This window comes from Anopheles coustani, chromosome 3, assembly GCF_943734705.1.
Source record: "Anopheles coustani chromosome 3, idAnoCousDA_361_x.2, whole genome shotgun sequence".
Classification (NCBI taxonomy): domain Eukaryota; kingdom Metazoa; phylum Arthropoda; class Insecta; order Diptera; family Culicidae; genus Anopheles; species Anopheles coustani.
The window spans coordinates 91,391,693-91,408,998 of record NC_071288.1 but is presented as its reverse complement, the minus strand read 5'-3'; the positions used below and the strand labels follow the sequence as shown (position 1 = coordinate 91,408,998).

The 17,306-nt window shown below is 47.2% G+C and overlaps 4 protein-coding genes across 5 annotated transcripts; 3 read left to right on the top strand and 1 right to left on the bottom strand.

Moving 5' to 3' along the window:
- Nucleotides 1-5,297: 5,297 nt before the first annotated feature.
- LOC131260470 (membrane-bound transcription factor site-1 protease) lies at nucleotides 5,298-11,336 on the top strand. 2 transcript variants are annotated; one of them, XM_058262200.1, is made up of 4 exons: nucleotides 5,298-6,575; nucleotides 6,670-9,616; nucleotides 9,769-10,113; nucleotides 10,209-11,336. In XM_058262200.1, exons 1-4 carry the CDS (start codon nucleotides 6,069-6,071, stop codon nucleotides 10,619-10,621), a joined length of 4,212 nt encoding a protein of 1,403 aa, XP_058118183.1. In that variant the 5' UTR covers nucleotides 5,298-6,068; the 3' UTR covers nucleotides 10,622-11,336. The 2 variants fall into 2 exon arrangements, with proteins under 2 accessions (XP_058118183.1, XP_058118182.1); XM_058262199.1 differs by having other exon boundaries at nucleotides 9,769-10,134.
- Nucleotides 11,337-12,107: 771 nt separating this feature from the next.
- LOC131260472 (histone H2B-like) lies at nucleotides 12,108-12,905 on the bottom strand. Its single transcript, XM_058262202.1, has one exon. The coding sequence runs from the start codon at nucleotides 12,768-12,770 to the stop codon at nucleotides 12,396-12,398; it is 375 nt and encodes a 124-aa protein (XP_058118185.1). The 5' UTR covers nucleotides 12,771-12,905; the 3' UTR covers nucleotides 12,108-12,395.
- A 201-nt stretch (nucleotides 12,906-13,106) lies between these two features.
- LOC131260471 (histone H2A) lies at nucleotides 13,107-13,678 on the top strand. The gene has a single exon (XM_058262201.1). It carries the CDS (start codon nucleotides 13,176-13,178, stop codon nucleotides 13,548-13,550), a length of 375 nt encoding a protein of 124 aa, XP_058118184.1. The 5' UTR covers nucleotides 13,107-13,175; the 3' UTR covers nucleotides 13,551-13,678.
- A 1,572-nt stretch (nucleotides 13,679-15,250) lies between these two features.
- On the top strand, nucleotides 15,251-17,244 carry LOC131269409 (uncharacterized). The gene is made up of 3 exons (XM_058271761.1): nucleotides 15,251-15,267; nucleotides 15,310-15,721; nucleotides 16,792-17,244. Exons 1-3 carry the CDS (start codon nucleotides 15,251-15,253, stop codon nucleotides 17,203-17,205), a joined length of 843 nt encoding a protein of 280 aa, XP_058127744.1. The 3' UTR covers nucleotides 17,206-17,244.
- Nucleotides 17,245-17,306: the final 62 nt, after the last annotated feature.

Here is a 17,306-nt window from a genome sequence, read left to right as displayed (position 1 = left end):
AGGACCCGTTTACCACGGCCTGGTAACACGGCCCGTTTACAGGGCCCGGCAACACGGCCCGTTTACATGGCCCGGTTACAGGTCCCGGTTACAGGGCCCGTTGACTGATCCCGGTGACAGGGCCCGTTTACAGGGCCCGGTAACACGGCCCGTTGACTGGTCCCGGGTACAGGGCCCGGTAACACGACCAATTTGCAGGTCCCGGTTACAGAGCCCGTTTACAGGACCCAATTACCAGGACCCAATTACAGGGCCCGGCAAACGGCGGTAACACGGCCCGTTTACATGGCCCGGTAATACAGCCAATTTACATGTCCCAGCTACAGGGCCAAACCTTATGGATGTACTTTTATTATAAATTTTATTGTGCGTTGGTTATTTTCATCACGTTGAAGCACCACCTTTCCCAAGACTAAAACCAATGTTCGATACGAAATTGTACCCAAAATCACGAAAACGTTTCATTTTCTTCCTATTACAAACTTTGAATGAAACTGTGTAGCAGATTTCCGCTTTGCTTTGTTTTATTTTCCAGCAAAGTAACCATCGATAATCAATGTAACCATCGATTACCAAAAAAAAATGTTTCCCCTCCATCCTGCATCCATAGTATCCTTAGCGACAGCACAGCGTTAAGGGGAAATTCCGACGCTTAGGGGAAATTCCTACGCTTAGGGGAAATTTCGACGCGTAGAAATTGTTTGCATCTCACTTTCGCCCTCCCTACGCTCGCCTTCCACCCTATTGCTATCTAATGCCATCGTGACATCTAACTGTAATTTAAGAGGGCGACTAGGTAAAACGGCCCGGTTACACGGCCCAGTTACAGGGCCCGTTTACAGGGCCAGGTTACAGTGCCCGTTTACAGGTCCCAGTTACAGGGCCCGTTGACAGGTCCCGGTGACAGGGCCCGTTTACAGGGCCCGTTGACTGGACCCGGTTACAGGGCCCGGTAACACGACCCGTTTACAGGGCCCGGTAACACGGCCCGTTTACAGGGCCCGGTAACACGGCCCGTTGACTGGTCCCGGTTACAGGGCCCGTTTACAGGGCCCGTTGACTGGACCCGGTTACAGGGCCCGGTAACACGGCCCATTTACAGGGCCCGGTAACACGGCCCGTTGACTGGTCCTGGTTACAGGGCCCGGTAACACGGCCCGTTTACAGGGCCCGGTAACACGGCCCGTTGACTGGTCCCGGTTACAGGGCCCGTTTACAGGGCCCGTTGACTGGACCCGTTTACAGGGCCCGGTAACACGGCCCGTTTACAGGGCCCGGTAACACGGCCCGTTGACTGGTGCTGGTTACAGGGCCCGGTAACACGGCCCGTTTACATGGCCCGGTAATACGACCAATTTGCAGGTCCCGGCTTCAAGGCCCAACCTTATGGATGTACTTTTATTGTTGATTTTATTCTACGTTGGTCATTTTCATCACGTGAAGCACAACCTTTCCGAAGAGTAAATGCAATGTTCGATTCGAAATAATTCCCAAAATCATGAAAACGTTTCATTTCCTTCCTATTACAAACTTTAAATGAAACTGTGTAGCAGATTTCCGCTTTGCTTTGTTTTATTTTCCAGCAAAGTAACCATCGATAATCAATGTAACCATCGATTACCAAAAAAAAATGTTTCCCCTCCATCCTGCATCCATAGTATCCTTAACGACAGCACAGCGCGTAAGGGGAAATTCCGACGCTAAGGGGAAATTCCGACGCTTAGGGGAAATTTCTACGCTGTAGGGGAAATTTCGACGCGTAGAAATTGTTTGCATCTCACTTTCACCCTCCCTACGCTCGCCTTCCACGCTATTGCTATCTAATGCCATCGTGACATCTAACTGTAATTTTAGAGTGGACTAGGTAAAACGGCCCGGTTACACGATCCAGTGTCAGGACCCGGTTACAGTGCCCGTTTACAGGTCCCGTTTACAGGGCCCGTTGACTGGACCCGGTTACAGGGCCCGGTAACAGGACCAATTTACATGTCCCGGTTACAGAGCCCGTTTACAGGACCCGTTTACCACGGCCTGGTAACACGGCCCGTTTACAGGGCCCGGTAACACGGCCCGTTTACATGGTCCGGTTACAGGTCCCGGTTACAGGGCCCGTTGACTGGACCCGGTTACAGGGCCCGTTTACAGGGCCCGGTAACACGGCCCGTTTACAGGGCCCGGTAACACGGCCCGTTGACTGGTCCTGGTTACAGGGCCCGGTAACACGACCAATTTGCAGGTCCCGGTTACAGAGCCCGTTTACAGGATCCAATTACCACGGCCCGTTTATAGGGCCCGGTAACACGGCCCGTTTACAGGACCCCCCCCCCACAGGTAGCAGATTTCCGCTTTGCTTTGTTTTATTTTCCAGCAAAGTAACCATCGATAATCAATGTAACCATCGATTACCAAAAAAAAAATGTTTCCCCTCCATCCTGCATCCATAGTATCCTTAGCGACAGCACAGCGTTAAGGGGAAATTCCGACGCTTAGGGGAAATTTCGACGCTGTAGGGGAAATTTCGACGCGTAGAAATTGTCTGCATCTCACTTTCGCCCTCCTTTCACTCGCCTACCACCATATTGCTATCTAATGCCAACGTTACGTCTAACTGTAATTTAAGAGGGCGACTAGGTAAAACGGCCCGGTTACACGGCCCAGTTACAGGACCCAGTTACAGGACCCGGTCACAGGGCCCGTTTACATGGCCCGGTTACTGGGCCCGGTAAGTGGGCCCGTTTACAAGTTCCGGATACAGGGCCCGTTGACAGGTCCCAGTTACAGGGCCCGTTTACAGGGCCCGGCAACACGGCCAATTTACAGGGCCCGTTTACATTGCCCGTTGACAGGTCCCGTTTACAGGGCCCGGTTACACGGCCCAGTTGCAGGATTCAGTTTACAGGGCCCGGTTACAGGGCCAGTTGACAGGTCCAGGTTGCAGGGCCAATTTACAGGTCCCGGTTACAGAGCCCGTTTACAGGGTCCATTTACAGGACCCGGTAATACGGCCAATTTTCAGGGCCCGTTTACAGGACCCGTTTACAGGGCCCAGTTACAGGACTTAGTTTACAGGGCCCGGTAAGTCGGCCCGTTGACAGGTCCCGTTTACATCCCCTGGTAACACGGCCCGTTTACAGGTCCCGTTTACATGGCCCGGTAATACGGCCCGTTTTTAAGGCCCGGTAAGCAGGTCCGTTGACAGGTGTTCCCAAAAACTCGAAAACGTTTCATTTCCTTCGTACTGCAAACTTTGAATGAAACTGTGTAGCACGTTCACGTTTTGCTTTGTTTAATTTCGGCAAAGTAACCATCGACTGCCAAAAACTCGTTCAGCGCAAGAAAAATTTCCCCTACCATCCTGCATCCATAGTATCCTTAGCAAAAGCACAGCGGCTGGGGAAACCTGGGGAAAGTGCGTGGGAAAACCGGAACGTCTAAATTGTCGAAATTGTGCATCTCGCTTACGTGCTCGCTTCGCTCGTTCACCTTCGCTATTGCTATCTAAGCTCAACGTCGAAATTGTCGAAATTGTCTGCATCTCACTTTCGCTCTCCCTTCACCCGCCTTCCACGCTATTGCTATCTAAGCTCATGGCATGGTGTAACAGTAATTTAAGAGGCGATTACAATAATTTTTATGTTGCATTTTCATTTATTTATGGGTCAAAAACTTGGTAAAAGAGTAAATGAGGCCCCGGGCTAGATTCTCCTCTTCCAGCTGGTTCACATTAAGCGCCGGAAGCTATGCAAAGCGCGACACATGCATTCGTTTCGAATTTTTGAACGCTAACGGTTCGCTTAAAAGAACATAACGGTTTAAACTAATCACGCAGTGGAGGTTGAATGCGGGTAATATACTTTTACATGTTAAGTTACTAGTAAGTAAACTATACCACACATGATAGACAGCATGAAACAATGAGTTTAGCCGAAGAAATGATTTGGAAACGGCGGCGCGCCCGCAGCGAGCGAAGCGAGCGGACTGCGCTAGGTCTACCGAAAAAGAGAGTTTGTTATAGTTTTGAGAAATAAGGGGGGCTCGTGGGCCCCCCTCATACCGCACTACTAGGTTGATTGCGTAGCCGAAATTAACGGTACACTCTACGGTTCAAATACTCGTAGGTTGAATTTAACGAATTAATGTATCACCAATTGCATACATTCACCGCGTGACCACATTAGGCGTACCATACCAAAAACTTGGTACGGTCGAGCTCCAGCGTACCATACCAAATGCAACCCAGCACTTCTGGGTTGGCTGACGATGGTGTGCTCGAAAGACCTCGATGAAGTGCTCGACTTTTCATATTGGTAAGAACTTGTCGAGCAATTATCAGTTATTTTGTGAAAAGCATCTCCAAAAAGTTAATTGATAGAAAAAAATAGCATATTTTAGAATCATGATGGAATTTAAAACCGTTAGTATTATTTTTCCGTACCATAATATTGTTGAGACATGACAACTTTAGTCCATGGATGAAAATAATGCGCTGCAACTGTCGTTCCAACCAGGCGTTAACAAACAAAAATACTCGTTCTCTTTTCATCGTTTTTTTTCTTTTATAATAATTGATACGATGTATTTGCTTAAAACTTCTACCCGCTCTATTGGTCATAGTTCTTAATCCAACAACTATTTCCTTTTGAAAGAAGTTATGCAGCATTCAATACGTTGATAAAATTATTGTCATGTTTTCTAAGTCGTGAAACAATGAGGTAAAACGAATCTTATTGTTTTTATTTGCCTGTAATTACTATCTGTAACCGTAAACTGCTGGATTCAGTTTGAATACATAAGGTGAGCAGGACAAAGCATAGGGTTGGAGTGAGAGGTTTTGTGACTACACTTGCATCGCTCGATTCTGACAGAAAAATCGGTTTTTGACACTAGGAGCGTACCAGTTTTTTGGTATGGTACGCCTAATGTGGTCACGCGGTCAGTTTAAACGTCCACAAGAGGTGTAGCCACGATCGAAAACATGGCGGCCGGGGCCTCATTTACTCTTTTACCGAAAAATCCAAAACAAAAACCTCTTTGCGCCGCAAAGTTTTTGAGTTTGCGGCTCGTGTAGCGTGGCTCACAGAATTGGTACCGCAAAACGCGGCTACATGAACCGCAAAGATTTTGACGTAAACTTATACGGTTTTTGAGTTTGCGGTTGGAGTTTGCGGCTCGTGTAGCAGGTCGGTTAGGTCCGAATTAGAGTCCGTTCAGATGGGTTCGAATCTTTAGAATCCGTCTAGGGATCGAATCTTCGAATCTTCCGAATCCCGATTATGCCAACACTAGTCAAAATAGAAAAGCAGGGAAACTCAGGATCGGGAAACGGGAATCCTCTGCTGCCGCGAAAAATGAGGAAAGAAAATGAGGAAAACGATTACTACCCCTAGTAGCAGGAATACCTATCGTCGACCATCCAATCAACTTACGGTACGGTGTGTAAAACCTTGCCTGGGAGGAGTGATTTGTGTAATTTGGTGAAGTGAAAATGAACTGATAACGTACTGCGACTCATCTTTTCCGTGGCCCGTCTGAGAAACCGTGATATGGTATCTTTTTATTTGCGTATCGTGTACGAATTACTGTGAAAAGCGACAAAAACAACCGAACGTAACGAACAATCAAAGCAGGCAGCAGGCTACCTAAAGCTGTTGTTGATTAGCGTTTTTCGGTGATACCACTTCCAGTGAAAGTTCTCTTTACCCCAAAGTATGTCCTGAAATGGGGAAACAACTATGCGAACCAGATTACGGCACCAGCGATAAGTCGAACGACAATCGCGAACCTTCAAAAGATGATACGATGAAAACAAAGGAGCAAAAGACAAAATGTGAAGAAAACAAGAGAAAATAACCTTTCCGGTGGCTAAGAATACGCGCTCGTTTTAGAAACAAAACAAAAAAAACAATCCCACACTTACGCCACCCCATGCGTCGAGCTGCAATCAAGAAACGCAAATTGTTTTTGCGATGAACGCTGACCGATAGAAAATAGAAAACTGTTCGATTGTTATCGTTTTCGGTCTCCCTTCGGTAATCCTTTTGAAGGACTTGGGGAAGCTAAGCGCGAAGATGATAATCCGCTTCGCTATCGGAACAACAACAACAGCACAAGCGTTTCATCCTACCACAATTCCGCTGGTCTGTTTGCTGCTGCTCAGTGCTTGTACAAATGTCGTGTCACCTAGTTTTAGTAGTAACGGAACTGCTACGGCTAATGTGTCAGTAAATTATGCTAGTAATAATGCCTACTATAATGCACCACCACCGTCTCCTTCAACCGACGGTGGCACGAGCGGGTTAAAATACAATAGCTCTACCGCAGGAGACGGTACGGTTGAGGAAGCGGCCAGCAAAGGCCGTAATGGGTCATTTGGGGTCCCAACACCATGCTGTGATACTAATGGTACTGACCCGTCGGTTGGGAAAAGTCCGGCTCCCGACGGGAACCAATCGCAACGAGTGGTGATAGAATTTTCCACCAACATCGTCCAAAACGAGTACATCATCCAGTTCAATGGGTACTACAAGCAAAGGGAGCGGGAAAACTTTATCCAGTCCGCCCTGAACGGATCGAAGGTGGGTTAATAAGCCAAAAAATGATGCTGAATTCAACAGAACTTTGTATCGCTGAGAACATGTTTGACATGCCTACTTTTCGTTCGATTTTTAGGTACAAAAATGGCGCATCTTGCCGAGAAACAATCCTGCCCGGGATTTTCCCAGCGACTTTGACGTACTTGCCCTTGAGGAACCGGTAGAGTTTGCCGACGATGGTTTGATACTGCTGCGATCGCATCCCTCGATCAAAAGTATATCGCCCCAGCGGATGGTTCAACGTGCGCTCAAGTACGTGCCGGTGCATCAGTCGAAGGTGGAACAACAACAGGAGGAGGAAAATGAGGAACCTAACGAACCTAACGAGCCGGAACTCGAATTGGACGACGAGGAAACGAACGATTTTATCGAGTTTTTTCGCCAACGACGACTAACGACAGAAGATGCATCGGTTCAGCCACCGAATCGTCATAGCAACCGGAGGCTACTGCGTGCGATTCCGCGCCAAATTACATCGCTACTGAAGGCGGACGTACTCTGGGACATGGGCATCACCGGGAAGGGTGTCAAAGTGGCCGTGTTCGACACGGGGCTCGCAAAGTCGCACCCGCACTTCAAACGCATCAAGGAGCGCACGAACTGGACGAACGAGAAAACATTGGACGATGGCGTAAGCCACGGTACCTTCGTGGCCGGTGTGATTGCCTCCGCGAAAGAGTGTCTCGGATTTGCGCCGGATGCGGAACTGCACATTTTTCGCGTCTTCACCGACAGCCAGGTGTCGTACACGTCGTGGTTTCTGGATGCGTTCAACTACGCCATCCTGAAGAAGATTAATGTACTCAATCTGAGCATCGGCGGGCCGGACTTTCTTGATCAACCGTTCGTGGACAAGGTGCTGGAGCTATCGGCGAACCGGGTCATCATGGTTTCGGCGATCGGCAACGATGGGCCGCTGTATGGGACTCTGAACAATCCCGGCGACCAGATGGACGTCATCGGGGTGGGTGGTATGGACTACGCGGACAATGTGGCCAAGTTTAGCTCGCGCGGTATGACCACCTGGGAGCTGCCGGGTGGGTATGGCCGGCTTAAACCCGACATCGTCACCTACGGCAGTCAGGTGAAAGGAAGCAATCTGAACGGTGGATGTAAGTCGCTGTCGGGGACATCCGTCGCTTCGCCGATGGTAGCGGGCGCGGTTACTCTGATCGCAAGCGGCGTTTTGGATCGACTGGACGAGCTTAATCCGGCCTCGATGAAGCAGGCACTTATCGAGGGTGCCCAGCGGCTCCAGGACAACAACATGTTCGAGCAGGGTCATGGCAAATTGAACATCCTCCGAAGCATGCGCCTGCTGTCGACGTACCGCCCGAAGGTGACACTATCGCCAGCCTACCTCGATTTCACCGAGGACTACATGTGGCCGTACACAACCCAAAGCCTCTACTTCAGCGCGATGCCGGCCATCGCGAACGTCACCATTCTGAACGGGATGGGTGTGACCGGGCGGGTCATCAACCAGCCAACCTGGCACCCGTACAGCAACGAACACGGCGAACTGCTGAATATCTCGATCAGCTACTCCGAGCACCTGTGGCCCTGGTCTGGCTGGATGGCGGTCCACATTGGCGTCAACGAAGCGGGCCGAAGGTTCGAAGGCACTGCCCAGGGTCACATAACACTTACCGTGCAAAGTCCCCCCGGTCCGAACGAAACAGAACCCCGCAATGGAACGGTCAGCTTCCCGCTGAAGGTACGCATCATCGCTCAGCCTCCGCGCCAGAAGCGAATCCTCTGGGATCAGTACCACAGCCTAAGGTACCCGCCGGGGTATCTACCGCGCGATAATCTCAAAATCAAATCCGACCCACTGGATTGGCGGGCGGACCACGTGCACACAAACTTTCGTGACATGTACACGCACCTCCGAAACGCTGGCTACTACGTGGAGGTGCTAGGGGTGCCGTATACCTGCTTCAACGCGACCCACTACGGAACGCTGCTGGTGGTGGACCCGGAGGAGGAGTTCTTCCCGGAGGAGATCACAAAGCTGCGTGAGGACGTGCTGGAGCGCGAGCTGGGCGTGATCGTGTTCGCCGACTGGTACAACACGTCCGTCATGCGAAAGATCAAGTTCTACGACGAAAACACACGCCAATGGTGGATGCCGGACACGGGTGGTGCGAACGTACCCGCACTGAACGAGCTGTTGCGCGGATTTGGCATCGCACTGGGTGACCGTGTGGCCGATGGGTACTTTAGTATGCACAACCATCGCATGTACTACGCGTCCGGGGCGAACATTGTGCGGTTTCCGGTCGGCGAGGGTACAATACTGGTCGAGCGCGATCTACTGGACGAAGGGCTCGGTATTGCGCAACCGGACGAGGCTCGATCGAAGGTGCGAACGCCAACGGCCATTCTCGGAATGCTGCAGACGGATCGGCGAATGTTCGCAAGGCTTCAACCGGCCACACCAAACCCCGAGGAGCAACTCGAACCCATCCGGGGGGAAGATGACGTCGTCCAGTCGGCAATCGATCGCGATTCAATCTTAAACAAACGAATTTTGTTGAACGTGCATTCGCTTGGCGGTGGAGACGAAGATGATGATGGGGTGCCGAACGAGGGTGGTGAGTTTCGTGAGGATCCACCGGTTGGCAATCATCTAGAGGACGATCCGGCTGATCAGCACCTGCTGATTGACGAACCGACGAACGACAACACCGGTGGCGGTGGTGGTGATGACACCGGAGGAGGTGATTCCCTGAAAACGGAAGAACTCGCTCGATTGCGCGAGGGTACAAAGCCAACCAACTTTACCACGAAGGGGGCGAAAGGACTCGGTGCGTCACCATCATCCGTCGATGGTGGTTCTGGCACAACCGCTAGCAGTGGACGGATTGCTGTTTACGGTGACTCGAACTGTCTCGACTCAACACACCTGGAGAAGCCATGCTTCTGGCTGTTGGACTCGCTGCTCGAGTACACGATGACTGCACACGTCACGAATGAACTGCGAGAACTCAACAGTAGCAGGAAGTCGGAGATACTGGAAGGTAAGTTTGCATTCATAATACAAACGGTGCTTGCATTTATTGTAAATGATTGAGGTCATTCCGAGAGGGTTGGCATAAAAGCCATATAAAAAGTCAGCTCTTAGTACATTCATGTTGTTTGATTTGAACAACGTTCTACTTCGTCCTTGCAGAAAATCAAAAACCACCCCAGCGTATGCCCAACAACAACCTACACCTCTACTCGAAGGTCCTCGTACCGCACACGACCACCTTCCAGAAGCGACCGCTTCCGGCTTGCGAACGTCTAACCTGGGAGCAACCGATTACGCTCAACATGTCCACCCTGAACGGCTACGGGCCGAACGATCGGATACTCCTGCAGCAGCGTTTGCTCGAACAGGAGCTCCAGCAGCAGCAGGAGGCGCAACTCCAGCAGAAGGTCCAACAGCGGCAGCTTAAGCAAGGGGGCGTAGTGCAACCGGGGGCTGGCGGCGGCGTATTCGGCAACGAGCTGGACGACAACGTTAACCTTTTCCGTAAGTTGGAAAGTCAGAAAGGTAGGCCTGCGTCGAGTGTCCGGATATATCTAGACTCACCCTGACCCACACGCACTCGCATTTGTTTGTTACAGCCGCGTCCGTGCTGAGCGCCAACGACGAACCGGACGTGCCCGGCTGGAGGAACAAGAAGACGGATAAAATTCCACCCAACGCACCACCGAACAGTTTCATCAGCCCGTCGGTGAATCATCTGCGGGGACCACCGACGGCCGGTACTCCGATCGTGCCGCTCGTCGATCACCAAGCACTACCGGCCGGAAGATCGCCGGACGAGTTGACCGGCGGAAGAAATCGACCACCGCCATACGGTGCGAAGGACCTGTCCGGTTCCGGGCCCTCCACCGTACTCTACTGGTTGACGTCGAAGGGCGTTCTGCTGCTGGCCCTACTCGCTCTGCTGGGCCTACTGAACTGGTTGCGGAAGACGAAGGGACTTACGATAAAGCGAAGACTTAACTACGTTTTCAAGAAGATAGGCTTCTAGGTATTCCCAGCCCAATTGAGAAAAAGTACGAAGTGGGCCACAACATTCGGAACCAAAAATCTTAATTCGCAAGGGAATTCATAAGAGAGATTTTCGAAGAAGATTTCGAAATACAAAATTCAAAGACAATTTTCGCTCCTTGCTTCCCAGTTTGTTAATTTTTTTTAGGAAAAAGGAGCGGATTTTTACGCCCTCGGTATTGAAGGTTCCGTTGATATGCATATAGAAACTCTCAAATCGTGACTTCAGAGTCGAAAAATGATGTTGTTTACTTTAGTTTTGCTTTAGACAGGTTTTTTTCCGTGGTTAGCTTCGTTTCGTTATTTTTGTTGTACTCTATTAACTCCTTCACTAACCGGTGCGGTGTTGAGCAGCCTCACAATGGAGGTTTTACTGAAGGTCGATGCGAATAAGCTAGAGAGAATGCAAAGAATCATAGTTGCTTGTAAGTGAGACTTTATTAAAGCATCATTATATTGGCATAGAAGAGGAGTACAACAGCAGAAAAGACTCTAAAAGATAAAATAGCACCCTAAAGTTTCGTTAAGTTGTACCGGTGTATAGCAAAGATTACATACATTATGTTAATCCGCATTGGGGTCCACAGTTTCTTCGTTTGGTGGGAAAAGGTGGAATCTTACTCGCATCGGGTGCGAGGATGGGTGATGAAACTAAATAAAGTGAAAAATATATGTATATTTTTTATAACTAAAAATATCTTGGTACCTTTTACTATTTTGTTTTTGGCTGTTTAAAAGGTTCGAATTATTCAAATTTAGTTACGAAAAAAGCGCTTACTGAATTTTTCTCATAATGGCAATTCTCAGGAAACTAACACAGTTGGCTATGAATGGTATATTTTGTTTGGTTGAAACGGAATTTGAAATGTTAACTATTGAAACGGTCCCTGCTAATTCACAAGATTATTTTACAATTAAACCCGTTACTGCCAGTGCAATTTCGGTCTTCCTTGCCATATTTTACGTTTATTTTACCCTTGGCTTTATTTCACAAGCATATGAACAAAACAATCTCAATTTATGATTTACTGTGAGTAGTAGTAGTAGTAAAATTTCTTTTATTGATTTGTATAATTCATTACATTTTGGTGTTTTGCGAGATTTAGCGATCGCACGCTTTTCATTCGCTACATGAGAATTTTGCCTAAGAGGCAGTTTGATTTTGCATAAGTTTTGAGGTGTTATGCCAATGGGAATGAGAGTATTAACCTTAATCTAATCTTAACCTACTCCTAACCTAATATTAACCTATTATTAACCTACTAGATTTACTGTGAATACAGTTCTGTGTACTTATGCGTTATGTGGTGCTCTGTACTTTTATTTGAAGGTTTACGGGATTATAATACTTACAGACGTTGAAAGTAGATTTCGTAAGGTCTTGTGAGTAACTTTTTAAGTATAAAATATTCAAGTTTCCATTTTCTTTCACCCTTTTTACAAATAATATAGCGAGACGTTGCTAATTTATTATTCATTTACATGACATTTATTTCGGCAAACATGTCATAAAAGTTATAATCCAGGAACTTACATTCTAAACCTTAATAGTAGAGTATATGTGCTTGCGATTCTACACTTCCGAAAAGAACCGAACACTCGCAGAATAAAATAATTAATACTGCAAGGGCTGCTAGACATCCGGAAGCCGTCATGCGGATCGGACTGTTGCCCCCCATGCATAAGTTATCTCGTGGAGATCCGTCATTATCGTACCCATCGGCTCCAAGGCTCCTCCATCTTCAGCGGGGCGTTTACTTCGAGCTCGTGTACTTAGTCACCGCCTTGGTACCCTCGGACACGGCGTGTTTGGCCAGCTCACCCGGTAACAGCAGCCGGACGGCGGTCTGAATCTCGCGGGACGTGATGGTCGAACGTTTGTTGTAGTGCGCCAGCCGGGACGCTTCGGCTGCAATCCGCTCGAAGATGTCGTTGACGAAGCTGTTCATAATGCTCATGGCTTTGGAGGAGATGCCGGTGTCCGGATGGACCTGTTTCAACACCTTATAGATGTAGATTGCGTAGCTTTCCTTGCGGGTCTTCTTCTTCTTCTTCTTGTCCGATTTAGATATGTTTTTCTGCGCCTTTCCGGACTTTTTCGCAGCTTTTCCACTAGTTTTCGGTGCCATCGTTGTAAATTCACGTCGTATTTGACTTTCCGCAAATTCACTATAACTTTATTCACTGTAGAATTGAAGAATGATTGTACTTTTTCGAACGCAACTTGGTTTGACAACCTCAATGCTCAACCTTCAATTTGCCACTGAAGAAATTTCACCGAAACTTTGCTTTTAAGGAGGCAAAGGGGAGATACCAAGCTCCGCCTACCGACAGCGCAACTCGCCTGATGCCGTATAAAAGCCGAAAAACACGGAATTTTTCCCAGTCGCGAACAAAACAGAGGTGAAAGAAGCCTCCCGGCTCAAAACCTCTATAAATTATTAAATCATCAATCATCGCGAACAAAACGTTGCACAAAGCACGTCGTGTGATACAATCAAGAAATCTGTTGTTACAACTCGAACCTATTAATCATGTCTGGACGTGGTAAGGGAGGTAAGGTGAAGGGAAAGGCAAAGTCCCGTTCCAACCGTGCCGGACTGCAGTTTCCGGTCGGTCGTATCCACCGTCTGCTGCGCAAGGGCAACTATGCCGAGCGTGTCGGTGCCGGAGCACCGGTGTATCTGGCTGCCGTGATGGAATATCTGGCCGCTGAAGTGCTGGAGCTGGCGGGTAACGCAGCCCGCGACAATAAGAAAACTCGCATCATCCCGCGTCACCTTCAGCTGGCCATCCGGAACGACGAGGAGCTGAACAAGCTGCTGTCCGGTGTGACCATCGCACAGGGTGGTGTCCTGCCGAACATTCAGGCTGTGCTACTGCCGAAGAAAACGGAAAAGAAAGCCTAAGGGAGGCACCGAGCGATGGACGACAGGCGACACTACGAGCAGCTGCTTGCTGCCTAACCAACCATACCTTGAGACGACCCAAGGCTATCAAGAAAAAGGACTACGAAAACCAACCGCCCTTATCAGGGCGAACAAACGCATAGTTAAAAGAGTTAAATTCATCATTCAATTCAATGCCTTCAGTATGGGCTTTTATGAGACTAATGGTTGGCCATGAAAGCGTTTGACCAAAAAAGAAATCGGGAACTATGACTACTTCGACGCGAATGTCAAATTACTGAACTATACTACGATTCGTTTACAACTGTCTCTTTAAAGCTTCCACTAGACGTAATGAAGACGAATTCGTTTAAAAACAACGTTACGATGTAACTAGATGTAATAGCAAAACGAACACACTGGTTACGGGCATTTGTGTCGACATTGATACACCACGTAAATCACAATTTCTAAAATTTGAATTCAAAATTTCGATAAACAGACTTGAACGAACACATATGTGTTGTTGCCACTTCATAATTTCACATTGATCTGATCTTATTCTGATTGATCTGATCCGATGCAGGTATGAACGCAACTGTAGTTGATGACACAAAAAAAAAATAAATCTGAAAACAGGGTGACCCGGCAGAAGTTGTCTGGACAAACTATTTTAATATTTTTGTGATTTCGTTCGCTTATTGGTTTAGTGACTATGGAAGGTGGAAAACGTAATACAGATTTTGTTTGAATCAAATTCTCAGGTTGTTCCAGAAGACAACGGATTAAATGCGCCGGCTGATGAACGACCTTCCAAAAGATCCCCCTTATCTTTGAATGATATTAGGAAAGTATTGTACTGTTTTATTGATCATCCGAACATTTTAGAGAAATTTTCTTTACGGGTTTCCAGGCCACTAAACACGTGGATAATCAGGAGTCTACTGTACTCATATTCGATTAATCGATCCATCGATTGTTATTACCCAAAAAACATAACACACCACTTTTTGATGTAACTGTACTCGTGCCGAGCGTCCTTTCATCCTTGAACAGTTCTCAAAGAAATGCAAAAAGAAAAGGGAATAAAATGCACTGTAAAGTGGTGTTTGTGACAACGGTTTTTACGAAAAGGAGGGAAACGTTCTACAAACAACAAAAAGGATATTTACCCTTTTAATTGCATTTCGTGCAATTTCGAGAGGTAGAATTTTTAAGATGGTCTATTTCTAGAAACTATGTTTTAAAAGTAAAAGGAAACAATGAGATTTGAAGTAATGGATAATTATTCTCCTGTACCTGTATTCTATTCTGATATTTATTTTAACCTTCAAAACTTCCTCCGCATAGGTACATCTTTCTTTGCATGTGTGTGTGTGCACATTAAAATTTCCCCTCCTACTTAGATATTTCTTCCTGACCCTCGATAATCTTGCCCGCGGATGGCCAACAGGCATGACCTATCCTTTGGCACCCTTCCGTACTTTCTGGAAGTGCGTAGAATGATCCTGCAGCACCAATACATAGTACAGGGTACAGCATTTCGATGTAAAGAATGGGATGGAATGAACTCGATTTGCGAGGGGAGTGCCAAATACGGCCATTAGGAAGGTCCTTTTCCTTGCTACCCACTCCACCACAGGCCCATTCCCTTCCTCGATGCTTGCCTGTAGCAACATAAAACAGTTATCGTTCCCATGTACGGTTACCAGTTTGATTTTATGCTTGAAGTTGTAAAGTTTCATTTCACATAACGCACGTTCTCTTGCTGATCACCAAGCTACATCATGGCCCGTACCAAGCAGACCGCACGTAAGTCCACCGGAGGAAAGGCGCCCCGCAAGCAGCTGGCCACAAAGGCGGCCCGGAAGAGTGCGCCATCGACTGGCGGAGTGAAGAAGCCGCATCGTTACCGCCCGGGTACGGTGGCCCTGCGTGAAATCCGTCGTTACCAGAAATCGACGGAGTTGCTGATCCGCAAGCTGCCGTTCCAGCGTCTGGTGCGTGAAATTGCGCAGGATTTCAAGACGGATCTGCGCTTCCAGAGCGCAGCAGTGGCAGCCCTGCAGGAAGCCAGCGAAGCGTACCTTGTTGGTCTATTCGAGGACACGAATCTGTGCGCCATTCACGCGAAGCGCGTCACCATTATGCCGAAGGATATCCAGCTTGCTCGTCGTATCCGCGGAGAGCGGGCTTAATTTTCTTCAGTGTCACAATTTTCCTACGGATCCTTATAAAGTAAAAACCAATTCAAACATTATCTTTGTACTCAATTACTTACCAAAAATGGTCCCTTTTGGGACTACCAATAAAAAACTTTAAAAGAAATCTTTGTCTTGCTTTTTCGCTTCTGAGTCATAAGTTCTTTAGCTATTTTCCTATTATTTGCACTGAACTCAGTAAAAATTTAGCAACAACTGAATAGAAGGAAGTTTTCAGTCGTGTGAAACCAAAATTGTATTCCACAAAAGCGAAATCTAAATAAAAACTGAAAAAGGATGCCTGTAAATGATTTTATCATAAATAATAGTTCATTATGTATTGTGACTTTTTCTGGATGACGAAATGTTCCTTGATTGTTGTGTGTTTTGAAAACTAAAATTGAAGCCCATGGCATGACAATTTTGTGTTGGAGATACATTTAAAAAAAACTTCGTTTTGCTCTATCATTTGTTTGTATTTCTTTCGATTTTTTGTTTCACTCCTAACTTCGTTTTTTCAATGCAATATAATGGATGGTTTAAGTTAGGTAAAATTTTACTCTGGAAACACACTAACTCAAATCAATAACTACGATAAAAGTAGAGGATTAAACCTTGATAAAACAGATGTTCTAAACAGGGAAGTGTTACAAATTTAAAGCCAGATAAACAGAATGTTTAATAATAACAACTTTTCATCATCATCATGTAATGTTTGTATTATACAATGTTGTACAGGCAACTCTTATGGATGGCAGTTAAGTTGAAGATCAGGAAGGAAAATATTGAGGATCTAAAACTTGCAGGAGATATATGTATTCCATAAATTTATGAGAACTTTATCATATGTAAAAACTAACAACATAAAGCATGTTTTGGCGGGCTAGAACATCTGTGTAAGCTAGTTCCCTTTTTTTGTTTGTAACATATGCAGTTTCAGCCACTCACACATCTACAAAAGGAGAACTTCAACGAAGGTATATAAAGAGTGTTTCAAAAAATTTGCTTCATTCTCAAATTGTCTCTCGAATAGTGAACACGTAAAGTGAAAGTGAATATTTACAATGGCCCGTACCAAGCAGACCGCACGTAAGTCCACCGGAGGAAAGGCGCCCCGCAAGCAGCTGGCCACAAAGGCGGCCCGGAAGAGTGCGCCATCGACCGGCGGAGTGAAGAAGCCGCATCGTTACCGCCCGGGTACGGTGGCCCTGCGTGAAATCCGTCGTTACCAGAAATCGACGGAGTTGCTGATCCGCAAGCTGCCGTTCCAGCGTCTGGTGCGTGAAATTGCGCAGGATTTCAAGACGGATCTGCGCTTCCAGAGCGCAGCAGTGGCAGCCCTGCAGGAGGCCAGCGAAGCGTACCTGGTCGGTCTATTCGAGGACACGAATCTGTGCGCCATTCACGCGAAGCGCGTCACCATTATGCCGAAGGATATCCAGCTTGCTCGTCGTATCCGCGGAGAGCGTGCTTAAATCAAGCATCAAATCAAATCTGTCTTAACAAAATCGGTCCTTTTCAGGACCACTGAATGATACCAAAAAGTATTTCATAATTATCGTAAACATGAAACGAC

What these genes read in the sequence shown, in the direction of transcription:
- LOC131260470 (XM_058262199.1), top strand. Translation starts at nt 6,069, where the DNA reads ATGATAATCCGCTTCGCTATCGGAACAACAACAACAGCACAAGCGTTT. An exon ending in CCGCCCTGAACGGATCGAAG is followed by an intron (nt 6,576 to 6,669) that starts GTGGGTTAATAA and finishes TTCGATTTTTAG; the next exon opens with GTACAAAAATGGCGCATCTT. An exon ending in GAAGTCGGAGATACTGGAAG is followed by an intron (nt 9,617 to 9,768) that starts GTAAGTTTGCAT and finishes TCGTCCTTGCAG; the next exon opens with AAAATCAAAAACCACCCCAG.
- LOC131260471 (XM_058262201.1), top strand. Translation starts at nt 13,176, where the DNA reads ATGTCTGGACGTGGTAAGGGAGGTAAGGTGAAGGGAAAGGCAAAGTCC.
- LOC131260472 (XM_058262202.1), bottom strand. Translation starts at nt 12,770, where the DNA reads ATGGCACCGAAAACTAGTGGAAAAGCTGCGAAAAAGTCCGGAAAGGCG.
- LOC131269409 (XM_058271761.1), top strand. An exon ending in GTCGTATCCGCGGAGAGCGG is followed by an intron (nt 15,722 to 16,791) that starts GCTTAATTTTCT and finishes AAGTGAATATTT; the next exon opens with ACAATGGCCCGTACCAAGCA.